The 15,569-nt window shown below is 37.9% G+C and overlaps 1 protein-coding gene across 7 annotated transcripts in view; it reads right to left on the bottom strand.

Moving 5' to 3' along the window:
• BOLL (boule RNA binding protein) overlaps positions 1 to 15,569 on the bottom strand; it is a 31,014-nt gene that overhangs the window by 1,684 nt on the left and 13,761 nt on the right. For 3 of the 7 annotated variants that reach the window (XM_085553410.1, XM_085553409.1, XM_085553415.1), the window contains 6 exons: positions 15,127 to 15,198; positions 14,104 to 14,151; positions 13,309 to 13,437; positions 12,226 to 12,324; positions 7,129 to 7,261; positions 1,525 to 5,605 (listed from right to left, as the gene is read on the bottom strand). In XM_085553410.1, coding sequence (XP_085409536.1) covers positions 7,238 to 7,261; positions 12,226 to 12,324; positions 13,309 to 13,437; positions 14,104 to 14,151; positions 15,127 to 15,198 — 372 coding nt within the window. In that variant the 3' untranslated portion in view covers positions 1,525 to 5,605; positions 7,129 to 7,237. Of the gene's footprint in view, positions 1 to 1,524; positions 5,606 to 7,128; positions 7,262 to 12,225; positions 12,325 to 13,308; positions 13,438 to 14,103; positions 14,152 to 15,126; positions 15,199 to 15,569 lie in introns of those variants that run through there. The other 4 variants (XM_085553414.1, XM_085553411.1, XM_085553413.1 and 1 more) reach the window with 4 other exon arrangements.

Raw genomic sequence — 15,569 nt, 5'->3', positions numbered from 1 at the left:
GAGTCCAGTAGACACCTGGTTTTCATTTTAACTACAGCTACCTTTGCATTTACTGAGGCCAGTACTCAGCCATTTGAGCTCTTTGCAGCAAGATTCAAACTATATCCCAACTTCTTCTCCAAGACAGGTTCTTATAGTATCGAAAAACTCTTTGGAAACCAATGCAGAAACACTGTGACAGATTAAAATGATGTTCTTCACTTTAGGTAACCCAGCTTAGTCAAGTAGTTACAAGCTTCCAAACAGGAAGGCAGCCAATAGCTACCATGGCAGGCTTGACTCAACAGTCATTGGACTGAACCAATGAAATGAAAAAATGTCAGAGTAGAGAAAAAATAGAAAAATCACCCAAAAGCATCAGATCAAAACTGCATCAAGACATCTAGAAGTGATGGGAGAAAATACGCTCCTATGATTCCTGGCTATGAGAGGTGCTACAGGAACTGATTTGCTATTAATACTCCGCAACAAAGTACTGCAACAAACCTGCCTATTTTCAGTGACCCAAACTGTGAAGTCTCTGGGAAGTGGCACCAGAAAGAGAAACCTCATTGAGCTCAGATTCACAGTCAGTCCCATAAAAAAAGAGCAAAAGAGCACAAGACTCAGTCATCCAACCTCCATATGGTTTTTAGACTTTCCAAAGGGCAAAGGCAGGCAGCACAAGCAAATGATGGACCCATTAATTCAAAGCAACTACACTTCTGTGGACAGCCCAAAGGATCCTGTGATTGCTTTCATTCTGATGAAGTGGGAAAATGCTACAAAGATGGGCAAAGGCTCATAAAATTTACAAGTGCTATTTCAATCATGGGAAATAACTCCTCCCCAGCCACACGATTTAGAACTGCCTGACATAGAGAGAATGACTTTTTAGCCTGTCTGGTCACCACTAGGACAAAACCATCACCATCTAACTAGACTTTGTGAGGTCTATCTACCATCCACTCAAACATCTGAGCTGATGAGCTTACCCAGAACAAACTCAGCTGAACAGTCTTTGAAGATCCACTTCTATACTGGAGGTTAGAGCTACAATCTTCATACATAAAAATACCTTAAAACTGCACCAACTCCCTACAGAATCAATCACTGCCACTTATAAAGACTTCACTAGGACAAATAGCAAGAAAAGAAACAGTTGATCCTTCATTTGACAAAGATGTAATATAACATAAGCACCAAATAAACTTGGAATTATAGTTATAATTCCCAATGTCTGCAACTTACAAGGGTGAATTACATGTTTATAATGGCAGCACTAAGACACACAAGCATTATCATCTGCTACACAGGAGCCATCTCTGACACAGCTCTTAATAGATGACAGAAACATCAGTGAGATGCAGGTAATCATTCTGAAGTCTCCTCGGCCACCCTCCTCCCCCCCTTTTAATGCAATTCCTTTCTTCTTCCTCTGCAGGAATAATCCTGCAAATAAAACAGGAACAACAGCATTTGTCACACGTCGGAGCAGAACTTCCAACTCTTCTGGATTGATATTTACCTTCGTACTCTACAAAGTTTAGTCAGATAGATGACGACAACGGTTTATTTTAATGACTGCAGAAGCACAGTTTAATGACAACAGCTCATCACTTCCATTCTTAACATTTCTCTCAACTGTTTAAATCACTCATCTGTGCTACAATAAACAAAAGTTACAATTAAAACAGTACATACAGACCAACATATATGCATTAAACTCCCAGCTACCAAACCAGAACTTCGTGAAAAGTTAAAAGCTGCTATTTATTATATTTTTAACTGCTATATCACACACAGAAAGAGCTTTGGATTTGTACAGCCATGAACAATTCTCTGAGACCTACACATATATTACACGTAGTTATCTATGCACATCTCACTTAACAGGGCTGCATTAAATAGATCTTCTGTACATGCAATACAGTATCAAGTGTAACAACTGTGATTATATAAAACCACACATTTTAGAATGTGCTTTTAATTATCTGATTAAAAAGCAATTAAATATATATATATATATATTTTAATATACACACTTTGTAGATTACAGCTCCATTAGTGAACAGAGACATAAAATGACCATGTGAGGCCATCCAAATTAGTTTCAGTATTTTCTAATTATTTGAGGCTCAAGAAGTCTAAGGTGGCCTGGTAAGACATGCACTTTCCCATTATATCTCAGCAGCAGTATTAAACATTGCTCAAATGAGAGTCACATATTACTCTTCTGCCTTCTGTATTTCCAGATTTTCCACACTAAAACTCAGTGTAAGATTGTACAAGTGTATCAAGACACTGGCATTATATTTGTTATCTTTAATATAATGATGCACAATGTGCATCTTTTTAAAAGGAAACAGAAGTGAAGGAAACCATATACCATGTGTATTTAAACTACTGTAGTTGTTCAACGCTACAAAGCCACAAACCTATTTTACTGCAATTTTTACACTCAACTTCCAACTATTTCACAACCATACAACTTCTTACATTTAATAACCGCTAAAAACAGGAAAACAGTTTTAGAAAGCCATGTGTTCTGTCAGGTTTTGTTCAGTTACCACTGGAATGCAGTTTCTCATTAACTATTTGGAGAAACGAATATCAGAATAATCAAACATAACAATGAAAAAAACTAAATAGCTTACAGGGATGATGAATACACTTCCAGTACACAGGACCAGCAACAGCAGGAACCCAAAACATTAAGGAGCTAGAACGTTCTACTTAATGCATAAAAGAATCCCTGATTAAACACATAAAAATACAGGAGTGATAACTTGCATAGCTCTGCTGTACATCCAGGGGTTGTAAGACAGCATCACTTAGCACAGTGTCAGAATGAGCATCTTGCCATGGATGCGTAACATTAAACAAACAACAATCGCTAGAAATACTGTGAAAAGTAACTCAGTAGAAAACAATCCTAGCAGGGTCACTAAACTAAAGGGAGTAAGAACTGGGGAGTTAATTCTGTTTGCTAAGATGTGACAAGTAGTGCACAAAGACTTGCCATTAGCTAGTGAGCATCCAGGGAATACAATCCTAATCTGCTCCAATCCCTCTTAACACGTGTAAGGCCTTACAGCTACTGACAGGAAACTGAAGCCTTTAGGAAGCGCTGCTGTTCTCCAAAGCCAAATCAGGACCCCAGCATCTGCACTTAACTGGATGACTTCAGTAAAGAATCTCCTTACTACTGTAACCATAAGTGGTAGGAAAGGAATAGTGTAAAGTTTTAGATTTAAAAAAGAAATGAAAGCTGTGATGTTAATGCAATTTTAAGCACTTGCGAGAAAAAATTAGACAGTCCGTTCTTAGTGCATCCCACCAATGTATTCCCTGCACAAACTACAGAAGCTGGTTACTGTGCCTCCATTGTGTCTAAGGAAGGATTCCACTACAGGAAGCTTAGAAGTTCACTTCCTACGGCCATCATTGTTGGCAGACATTTTAAAGAAAGATAAGTTACAGTTTCACTGGAAAGCCCTCAAGATTTCAACAGTTACCAGCAGTTCCTGGAGAAAGGCCAAAAATAAGCCATTTCTCTTTTCCTCCCTTCCTACTTTGGAGGTCTCAGATCAAATCTAAACATTGTTAAGAAATGGTGATACGTAACCCTAACAAATAATACCTCCAGACCAAAGTTAGAGAGCCTGTAAAAGAACACCTGGGAATACTTCTGTATCCAATGCCAAATATGCTTCCAAATGATCAAGTTCACGTGCAAGTCAAAATGAATTAAGTGTTCTTTGAAACAAAGGCCAGAAGATCAACCCATTTATCAATAATCCATCATCTGCTCCAATAAATGGAAATAAATGATATTTTGTTAATATTTGCAGTAGATGCCACTTCATCTGACAGACTGCACTACAAATGACTGCACTACAGTCGTACATTTTCAAGCAATCAGTTCAGACAACTTCTCCAACACAGTTCTTGCTGTGAACTTGACATCTCCCATCTCTAAGCCATTTTAGAAACACACAAGTCCAATTTGAAACTGCAAACATAAAAAGTAAGGATTTAGGACTAAATTTCCTGAGCCTTGTGTCAAAAGACTTCACGTTTCATGACAGAACAAATCAGACTCTAACTGAACACAGAACCTTCCTTTGACACCTTCAGACACACCCCAGCATTTAAGAAAACAGCTGTACAAAAATTCTTCCACAGAAATGAAGGGTTAGGATGCACCAACACTTCCATAGCTCTTATACTGATGAATTCTAAAATCCAACGCTAAAATTTGTATCAAATCCGAGTCAGCTGAATAGACGAATCTGGTGGCAAAGATTGGCTCAGAGACACAACAAACTACAGCAACTGCTCTCCCCCTCAAAAACATGCAAAAAAGGATCTGATACCTGGTGTGCACAACCACCTCCCAGATTCTACATTAACGCTCCTTTAAAAGCAAAGGAACAAGAAGTTGAAATCATACTGCATAGATTTCTACCCACCCGGCAAAACACGGAGAACACCTTAAGCAAACATGCAACCAAGACAGTAAATAAAATGACAATACGTAGCATCTCCTTTCATATAATTCCAAAACAGTGTAAGAACAGCATCTGACTTCATCTTGCTTCCTGCATAACCCAATGAGATGCTACTGAATGGCAGAAATCACCCATAAGGTATTTATATATAACACAGAGTTTAGCAGCTGACAGTAATGCCCACTGTGCAGGATCCCTGAGTGCTTAAGAAACAAAAGAAACAAACAAAAAAGCAAACTTCTACAGAGAAGACAAACCGAAAGCTCCAGGATATCATACATACGTTAAATGAAGTCATTGTTTTTCCTATTAAGAACAGCAAGGCTTAAAACACAGCAGAAAGCCAAATATATTCCTTTCTGTATAGAAGAGAAATGCCACCCACCTATGAAAATAAGCAATTATTAAACTCATGGTCCAAATATTCAGACGTTATTATCCTCCAGCACTGAAATGATGCACAAGTAAAGGTATCTTATGAAAGCAGAGAATTCTGATTGAAAATAAAATCAGAAATCAAACTATTGCAATACAGATTTAAATAACCAAATTGTAATCTATAGCAGGCAAAAGCTGTGACTAAGTAGGGAAGACGGCCTTTCCACCTTTACTAACAGATCTTTTAAATCTCTATCCTCCAGAAATGAAAAGGAACTTTTCCCTTGCAAAATGGCATATTTTATTAAATCTAAGTAAGTAACCCATACCTAAGTAGTAGGCTGTATACTACGGCTTACAATTTTGTCCAGTGAAAGTGCTTTTATTAAGAAAGGCTGTCCAGGATAAAAACACAGTTTTGGGTGTTTCCCTGTCCAAACTGCAAAACCAAACCTTCTTCCTTTACAAAAGCCAATGGCATTTTCATTTAGGCACATCCAGGCAAACGTTACAAGTCAGGAACGACACTTCCTCCACGTGATAGGAACACTAGCAAGTGGGATGGCTAAAAACCTATTTTACAGAATCTGTAAGTGAAGCTGGTGTAAGAATCTTATCTTCCAGTCTGTAATGTTTTCTAGGATGAAAACGGGGACTTCATGTACACCAAGGTTTCAGAGTCACAGAGATGATGGATGTGAAAAATTTCTTCTCACAGAACGCAACCTTGATTCCTAAAGAGAGAGGAAAAATGCTGCATTGTTTCCTCTGGTTTAAGCTGTGTCTGAACTACTACATTAATAACACTCCAAAAAGAAATAACTGTGCACTTTGACTCTGCATCAGCAAGACAGCTGTGGTTCAAAAAGGAAAGACAGACTTCTCTTAAGTACACAGGTGAATCTGACGGTGGCAAAAAGAACCTTCACTTGTTTATTAGAACAATAACTTGAAATGAGTTCAGATTTTGTTTACTTAACAAAAAGATTTGTTCACTGACCATTTAGCCTTACTGAAGTGTTGTTGTTTTTTTTTTTTAATGTTATCACGCAAAACCATTTAACAGATTCTATATACATATTCTCTATAAAAGCCCAAAACTCAGCATTAGGTTTTTCTAACTGTTCTGGTTTATCTTAGATGTATTTTAAACATATAATCTGATTCCTGAGCACTTCAACTTAGATATCTCCTGCCTATCTTTTTGTTTTGTTTTGTTATTGAACTATTCACATTTCCCTCTCCTTTCCAGCTCTGCCAGTTTCCTAACACTATCAGCTAATACTGTAGTTCTTATATTCCTATTAGGATATTCAATCCACCTTAACCTCAAGATTTCAGTTTATTACCATCTACTCAATCCAAACCATCTTGCAGATTTCCTTCCCACATTTCTAGGCTCTCAGGCTGTCTAGTACCAGCCTTCATCTAAAACCCACTTCAATCTTCCTCACATCAGCGGAACTTCAATTCCAAAATATTCTTCCTACTTTCTCCTTAGTCTTGACTCCCATAAGGATAAGGATGGCACAAAGTATTTTTTCCTTTCGACAGCCTAGTCCCAGTGCGATGGTGAAGAATGAATTCCACACTGATGGAACTTTTCAAAAGCCATATCCCGAGGACAAGCTTTACAAACAAAGCAGACAAAGAGTCACATCCTAACCACAAACCAAGCCTCTGCCATGGACTGTGGGGCTGCTAAAAGGCTGTCACTTAACAAATTGAAAGGAATTACTTTAACATGGGAAACAATGTATATTTTACCCTAACTTCCTCTTATTGAGATACTCTTATTTTTGAAGAGAAGTAAACAACTCAAAGTAGCACCTTTTTCGTAGTAAGAAATGTGGTTGAGCACTTGTCACAAAGTTCAACTCCATCAATACAAACCACTGTACATCACAAAATAAAAAGAGGGAGGGAAGAAATCACGCTGCTAATAATGGAAACTTAAACAGTTTCATGAACAAAACTCATACACTGAAGAACTAAGAACTGCCCTTGTTGAAGAAAAGTAATCCACATATGCACTGAATTTGGAAAGTTGAACAAAAAAGAAAGCAACTATGGAATGAATACACACAGATCTATCCCAGGAATTAATTACATTATATCTGTTTTACATAAATATCAGAAAATATACAAATATGCCAAAAGCAGTTAAATAGTGTCGCAGATTATGTTAAATTCTCCCTTAGCATGTTTTATTGTTTAGCAATTTGTAAATATCAAGTATTACAATGAAACAACTGACCCTAAGCTTCACAACAGGCAGCTGCTAGCTGGTATGTTGATGATCTCAGCCACACGGGAAGGACTGGACAAGAAAATCAGAACAGGTACACTAAAGCTGCCCGAAGTGCTTAATAGTGAATGCTCCACACTGTCTGTAACGAAAGACACAGAGAGAGAACATACAGATCAGGAAAAGCAAAATAAGCTGCTAGATTAGAATATGAACAACCCAGTAGAAAAACACAAGCTCCTTAAAAGAACACAGCAGGAAATAATTCAAGACCAAGCATGCCATCTGCAACTTGCTACGTTAATATAAACTTAATGAATGTGGTTTTGGTTGAGTTCAACCTATCCCTGTAAAGAGCAATATATCGTGTTACACTTGGTGACAAACCCTTTGTTAACTGTAGACAAGTTCTGTATTATTCATGCTTCTGAGACTTACATAACTTAAAACTAAAGCTTCACTCTACCTTAATTACAATACATGCACTAATGAAAAGAAACTTACTGGACTGAAAATATGCTTTATGGTTATTTTTTTGCTGTTTTTCCTTCTGGAATGCTCTATGTAATATAAAATTAGTATATTTTTCCTAAAATGATTACACTAAGACACCTGCTTTAAAAGGAATTCAGGTATAAACATGCATATACATACATATCTATACACTTAGATAAACATACAGATATTAACGTGCATTATATCACACTTAAAACACATCCTAGCTTATCACTGCAGGGAAAAATGAAGTGCTCTAAGTTCAATTAAATTTACATAACAGTCAGTATCAAAAGGCTGAGGTGTGAAAAGGCATCTCGCACCAAGATAACCAGAAGGTGTGCGTACACAAATACTACTTCTACTACGTTCCAAATGAAAGCCCTAAATTCTGTTTTCACATAGGAAGATCTTACCTTGGTTTCTGAGTCAGAAGCAATGCAATTATCTGCAACATCTAAGTGAACAATCTTTGATGTTTCTAAAAACATTATCTTGCAGCGAATATAAAATCTCATTGAAAAGCTATTGAAATGATTGTGGAGAGTAAAGAACAAAGCGGTGACAAAAACGAAACACGCAAACTTGAAAAGCAAATTACAGTTCTGCTGTTGATAGGTTCTTGTTTCAGAAACCAGCGAATAGCATGTTCAGGGAAAACAAAGAACAACAAAACCCCCTATGTTCCTACTTTTGTACCCTTCTATGAATTTCTGCATGATTTTCTGAAGCGTAAGCTTAAAATTAATTAATACCAAAGTTCTTCGCTCCATTCCAGTGTCCAGCACTTTCAGTTTCCAACAAGAGGATTAGGGAAGACCAGCTGGCTGTCAGCTAAAACTGCGAAGATGGGCACATGTAATAAATTAACAAACTCATTCACCCATCCACCTCCACATGGCACAACTTTTTCAGATATTCACTCGACTTTTGTAGATGGTAACAATCAACCCCTTATGCCTCCTGAGTTTCCCTTCATGTAATTTTCCCTGGTCTGGAACCAGACAGCATAAAATTCAGTCTTCCCTTCCTGGTGCTACCGTTACCACATACTACACAGGTCACACTCCTGAAGCCAATTCCATATCAGCCCTCTAGATGCAATCAAGCACTGATCCCCTTATTACAAGAAGTAATACAAGATCCAGAGGGGAAAGATGATCAAAGGGGGAAACTACTAATATACTATATTCAAACAGAATATTGGTATCACATACCGAATTTAGATCCTATTACCACGTGCTTTCAGAAATTGGGCAAAGTTTTCTTCTAGTTTTAAGAGCGTTAAAAATTTGGTACCAAAGAATTGACACAGGGAAAATACTACATAAATATTATTTGCCACAAAAGATAAAATGAAGAACGAAGTGGAGCACTGCCAGAGCTGAAGCTTTGTTAACTGTTAAATAAATGCTTTACAAGATGAACTAACAGAGTTCTTATACATTCACAACAGCAGTGGCTCAGAAGTGTGTGATTTTCTTCCTTGGTTTTCATATGTTTTGGTTGTTCACCTTTATGACTTTATTAAAACATGACTGCAGTGCACGCTCTCTCTCAAGCTACATTTAAAAGCACCAAGTTTACAAGTGGCAAAAATATCCAGCTAGCAGCTGTTCATCACTCTCGTGACCTAAAGCTCCCAGCCAGAATAATATTAAAGCATATGTTTAATCCTAACAGAATTCCTAATGCACTGAAGACAACAAACTTTCAATACAATGTCCTTGAGAATGGGCTACCTCTTACAAGGCTTCTACTTGTTATTTTTAAGCAGCAAAGATACATTTGTTGGCATCTCTTAGCAAGAATGCAGTCAGCAGGCAGTATTTTTCTGCAGCTGTGAAGCAGGTGGTAATGATACAATGACTTGTTTAATGCACACCAGCCTGCCCTCAACATTTGCTATTTCCAACCTCTGCTGGGGTCCTGCCATAGAGACAGACAGCACCAGCTGATACATGCACAGAACATATTCAAAACTATGTGAAACATTAAGGTGAATGGAGATTTGTTCCAGAATTATTAGGATTAGGTAGCTCCAAGCTTTATCAAGCTTCAGTCTATACCGCTGACACAAGTCCTACTTGCTCCATCCTACCCCAAACTTCCAGAGTAAGTACAAGAGCTTGTGCAATTGCTTGACAAACTGATCTGAGGAATTAACAGAGGTTTAAGCTGGTGCATTCTGTGTAGTGGGAATGAAGAATCATCTTTAATAACACCAGTTCCCTGACCTGTTTTGACACACTGCCGCACAAAAACTTGTAACAGCACAGGAAATGGGTGATACAGAAAAAAGGCTGAGTTCCTGAGTTATGCCAGCTTTAGCTGTGTGTGAAATTACTGCTAAAGCTGTGAAAAATAAATATAAAACACTGCTCATTTCCTATGCCACAGTAAACATTCAAACATGGCTTTACCAAGCACAGACACAGCCTGTGGTCAACTAACATGCTATCACTTAATGCTAAGTAAACTACTTTGCTCTAAGGAAAAGCCCTGGTACTGTGCTAGTTACCGTACAAGACATAGAGTGTATCTGTACATCTTTGTCTTAGATGCATCCTGCAGTTTACTTCACGCTACCTTGGTTCCTTAGTGCTAGGAGAAACAATAAGTTGCACAGAAAAAGCTCCCTTTCGTGTTTGATACAATAAGCATCCATTTGCTTTTTATTCTGAGAGCACTGATACCATTTTTTTCTTTGTTTTAGCATCTTAGTATACTGAGAAAATGGAATAAAACTCGGGATTACTATTCCTGAGTTCACATTCAGCTTGTATTTTCTTTTTTCAGTTGGAGTAATTGCAGTTTATTTCCAGACAGTGCTTAATGTTACAGCCCCCTCTACTGGTTATTTTAGTAGATACTGTTACACAACAGCCTGGAAATATTCAAGCATCTAGGACAATATAGGTGGGAGCTTTGGAGTAGTCCCTATTCATTATTTGTAGCTGAGCAAGTGTATTTCCTGAAGAAACGCTGTCATATCAAGTAAACCTACTAAGGCCTTTAATCTTTTCTTATGATGCAAGATTTACACCAGATTCAATTTTACAGCTTCTGTTAACATTCTTTAGTACAAAGATAGTTCCAAAAGCAGCATGTCCTATTTTATTATGCTGGCCCACAACACCAAAGGTAGATGTTGGTCTGGCAGTAAGAGCTGGACCTTCCCACCAACACTCTGTTAAATTTTGTTGCTGTGTGACAGATGAGAGCAAAGGGGCAGTCTGACAAAATGGCACCTGACAAAGAAGAGTATTTGAAGCAAAGATGCATAAGTGAATTCCTCCACTTGGAAAAAAAAAAAATGGCACCAATATTCATCAATGCTTGCTGAACATTTAAAGAGACCAAACAGTGGATGTGAGCACAGTGAGGGGTAAGTAGTGCATTTCAGCAGTGGCAACAGCTGAACCCGGTGGGACACCACTCAACACTGGCCTCCTCCTGGACAGAAAGCCTTTGACCACAGCACCCTTGCTGTGACCTTCCAAACATTTCTTATCCACCAAATAGTCCACTCTAACACACCTCTCTTCCATTTAGAGATTAAGATGTTGTGCGGGACCACGTCAAAGGTCTTGTAGAAATACAGGTAGACAACATCAGTTGCTATTTCTTTGTCCACAAGTGCTGTCACTCCATCACAGAAGGCTTTGGTGAGCCAGTATCTGCTCTTGGTAACATTGCACTGGCTGCCTCAGATCACCTCTGTGTCTTAACATGTCTTCCAGAAGGACACATTCCATGATCTTCTCAGGCACAAAGCTGAGGCTCACCTCTGGAACTCCCCACCTTCCTGTCTCCTTTTCTTAAAAATGGGAGTAGTGTTTCCCTTTATCCACTCACCCTTCATCTGACAGTCATGATTTCTCAAAAATGACAGAGAACAGCTTGGCAATCGCACCAGCCAGTTCCTTTAGGACTGCATGTAATTTGGCCCCATAGACTAATACACATTCAGTCTCATGAGGCAAACTCATCTCATCATTGCTCTATCGAATAGTAACACTGTGTTCCTAGTGTCTGCTGCAGTTTCTGTGGAACTAAGTAGGAGGCATTACTTTCAGAGCAACCTAAGTAATATAGACAAAAGGTCCTCAAACATACACTCAAGCAAAACCTTGCATCAGGTGATACAGAAAAATCACACTTTTTAGAACGCCCGTTCAGCACCAGAACTTCACAGAGAAGACACCAACAGGTGATCAACCCAAACAGATTTTCATCCCAATCTAGAACTCCACCTTGCCACAAGCGGTGCTTGCCTCATGATGTAAGCAACAACTTGAGTTTCTTAAGATAACGAGACAAAGAATAGAATTTGTAACCATAATTTTCTTACAAAACATACCTTCCTACGCAGTTCTCTAATTCAAGTATCACATTAATTAGTCTTTTTTTAAAAATTATTTAATTTCTACAAGCAGTTTCAATAAAAAGAAAGTCATCTCTACACCCTCTCTGTAAGAAAGCCTTAAGTGAAAAAGAACATCAATTTCTCTGAAGCATTACCATTTTTCTTAATCATTAACCCATTAATAAAAGACTTTCATCCTTTTCCCACTTCCTGACCCCCTTTGGTAAGACTACCACGCTTACTTTAACTTGCTTAGTTTGACTCACAGGTGCAGGCATGGCTATAGCATTCTGGGCAAAAGGCTGGTGAGGGGGTGCTTGAACTCCATGATCAGAAAATGGCTGGTATAAAGAAGGAAAAAAAACAGAAGTGAGCAGAAAAGTGCATTATTTTTTTTTATTTTTATTCTTGCAAAGCTTGCACACTCATTTAGATCCCTTAAGACTTCAAACCATGGTCTAACATAAGCATGCAAGCCATAAACAACTGTCTAGAAACTGAAAACTCAATATTTAAACTTAAGTTTTCCTCACTGTATCGAAGTTTATTACATATAATTTATTTAGAACACTGACAGGTTTTCATCTCTATCTAAGCCGTATTATTTAGGCAAGTGCCAGAAAGTACTTCTGCAGTACAAATCCATTTCACTCAGCTCTAAATGGAACTGAGTTGAAGTGTGTAGATTAGCAAATTGCAAGTGTAATAATGTTGGGAATGATGTTTCAGACTATTTACATTTATATAAACACAAAGGCCTTTCTTAGAACTTTACACTGCCTCCTGCATTTCCACATAATGCTTCTTTAAAACCTAGCAAAAGATACATCTGTGAAGAGCACGATATATCCAAATATTCCTTAACTCATTTCATGTTTTTCTGCTTACTGTTCATACACTCTGAATTTCTCTCTATGCAAATTAATAACTGATTTAAGAACTCCAAGAGGTAAAACAACGACAGTGGGGCCCACGATTATACATTTAACAGTGACATTTATGCATGCCATAAAGGGAGAAAAACCCCATCAACCGAAGCCTTGTTTTATTCACAAAGAATTTTGAAGGGAAATCATGTGCATCAGGATTTCTCACCAAAGATGCATGAAGTATCAGTTTTGGGACTTCTCTCTTGTGCAGTAAATTCTACCCTAATTTACCATTTATTCTCATGTCTCTTAAGGAGAACAGAATTAACAAAGCAGAAGAATAACAATTATTTGTAACACATTTTTAACAAGACTCTCTGTTGCCAATCACTGTCAGTGTGTTTTTCTACTGCAGATAAACGCTATGACTGAGAATAAAATTGCTCATAGGAATACCTCAGGAACTGCAGCTTCCACTAGAAGGAAAGGAGAAGGTACGCAACCACCTTCCTGGGCAATCCCTACTGGTTGATAAATAACTTCAGACGGGTGCAGGTAAAACAACGAAGGTGAAGAGGTTGGAGACTGAAATAAAACACGTTATTTCCATAAATCATTTACTTCTTGCACTGTATCTAGAAATCTTGTTTTGAAGACATGTTCAAATAGTTCAACAGTCCTGGTCATCCTTTCAGCTTTAAATTCTGAATTACCTCAGTGACGAGGTCCCCATATTAAGAGCTTCTGCAATATAGATCAGAAAACTGTGAAATCTTTCCCCCACAAAATATCACGTACTTCCTCCTATTTCAAGGACCTGCATCTAATTTTGCCATACTTGCATGCCTACCAGCTTCTACTATTAGTAAACCAGTAAAATGTCAGTTATTATCAGGTAATGAGGTAGATAATATTCATTTCTGCTATCAAGCATAATGGAGTAGTTTATAAACACTTCCAAATATCTCTTTGATAAATTAATAAAAACACCTTACACCACAGGAAGAAAGGAAGATACCTTCCTTAAAAGAAGTTTACACTTTATGTCTCTGTAAATGCTATTTTGTGCCTTGTATTCTACCAGTGCTGCAGATACACTGATAAAACATAGCTATATATTTCAGCAGTGCTGTCATTACTGATTTTTGCTTTTGATTTGCAGACAAACTTAAAAGCATTTGATAAGCACACCCTACCTTTAAACTAGATGGAAAGTAAGGGTACGATGCTACAACTATGAACAGTGTTTACCTGGGAAACAGACCACTGCCACTGACCTGGAAGACATTGCGTTGGTGCCTAAATTCAAGGAGACAAGAAAAATATTATTTCATAATTATAAACATATGCATAGACATGCACCTTCCTCACATATGATAGCCAAACACACCCCAAATCTGCATTTAAATCTTATTAAAGGAACAAACATGATTTTCATAAGCCCTTAATTGAAGAAGAATTTTGTCTACTGCCACTCAGCTGGGCATTTCATAATAATGAATAACGAAGCATCTAAGTACTACTTAAAAGACATCCAATACACTTAACATGACAAATCACCTAAGCTCAGCAGTGGGCTGTCATGATGGTTAAAGGACTGGAGAACTGACATCTCAGGATGCCAATTGTAATGGCTTCGCTAAGCCTTACAAAGGATAAGGGTGCCAGGATGTAATTATTACTGACTACTACTACATGCTGGGAGGGTATGAACATGAGTAAGTCTGACTCAAAGGTGTTCAGAGCATAAGAGTTGACAAACATGTATTAGAACTTGGAAAATTCTCAAAGAGACACAAGGAGAAGAATAAAAACAATACAAAACAAAAGCTCCCAAGCCTTTCACCAGGAGAAAGATCATCTACTGGAAGAGGCTGCCCAGACAGGATGTGGAATCTCCCTTGTTGGAAACTTGTAAAATTGAACTGGACAAATGTTGGAGATTCTCTACCTAACCAGTACTGCTCTGAGTGGGAATCTGGCTTAGAAAAACTAAACAAATCCTTAAGAACAGCACTAAACCAGTTTTCTAGCAACCAAGAAAACACCAATTTACTCCATTTCCACGCAATTAAATAGGAAGGTAGAAACTGTATTCTATTGGGGGTGGAGGGTGTGGGGGGGGGGGGAAGTCTTCAATGAAATTGAAATTGGTTTTACAGAATTTTTTCTTATATTCAAAGAATAAACAGAACTGAGATTGTGCTGCAAACAAAACTGCACAGCTGACTGGAAAGAATCCTGCCGCTCTGGAACTCATTTGCAAACAGATACCTGATAATGGTAAGTAGGAGGCTGATAAACTGGTTGCGTTACCATCATAGGTGAACTGGAAACGGAGCGTGACTTAAAAAGACAAAGAAGTTACAAGTCAATGCAGCTATTTCATAATTTGTCACTCCTGTTAAGACCCAATATTAAGTACTATATGCTGAATTGTGTCCCCCACCCTTTTAAAAATGGACTGACCATATTTTAACTTTCATTTGAATTTTTCAAGATCACTACTTGCAAGGGGCCTGCATTACAGATGAAGCAAAAGCTTGTCTTACTATCATTGTATTAAGTTCCTTCTGAAATTGGATAAGCTCACCCACTATTATACTCACTGCACACACATTCCTGTAACAATTTTAGTCAATATAAATCATCAATGAGGTATTCCTACCCCCTCATAGACCCATTCCTTTCTTCCATTTTCCAAGTCTTTACTTACA

Source organism: Coturnix japonica, chromosome 7 (assembly GCF_054131305.1).
Source record: "Coturnix japonica strain WE chromosome 7, WE-NBRP24, whole genome shotgun sequence".
Lineage (NCBI taxonomy): Eukaryota > Metazoa > Chordata > Aves > Galliformes > Phasianidae > Coturnix > Coturnix japonica.
Note: the sequence above shows the minus strand (reverse complement) of the source record. Positions and strands in the feature narration are given on the sequence as shown.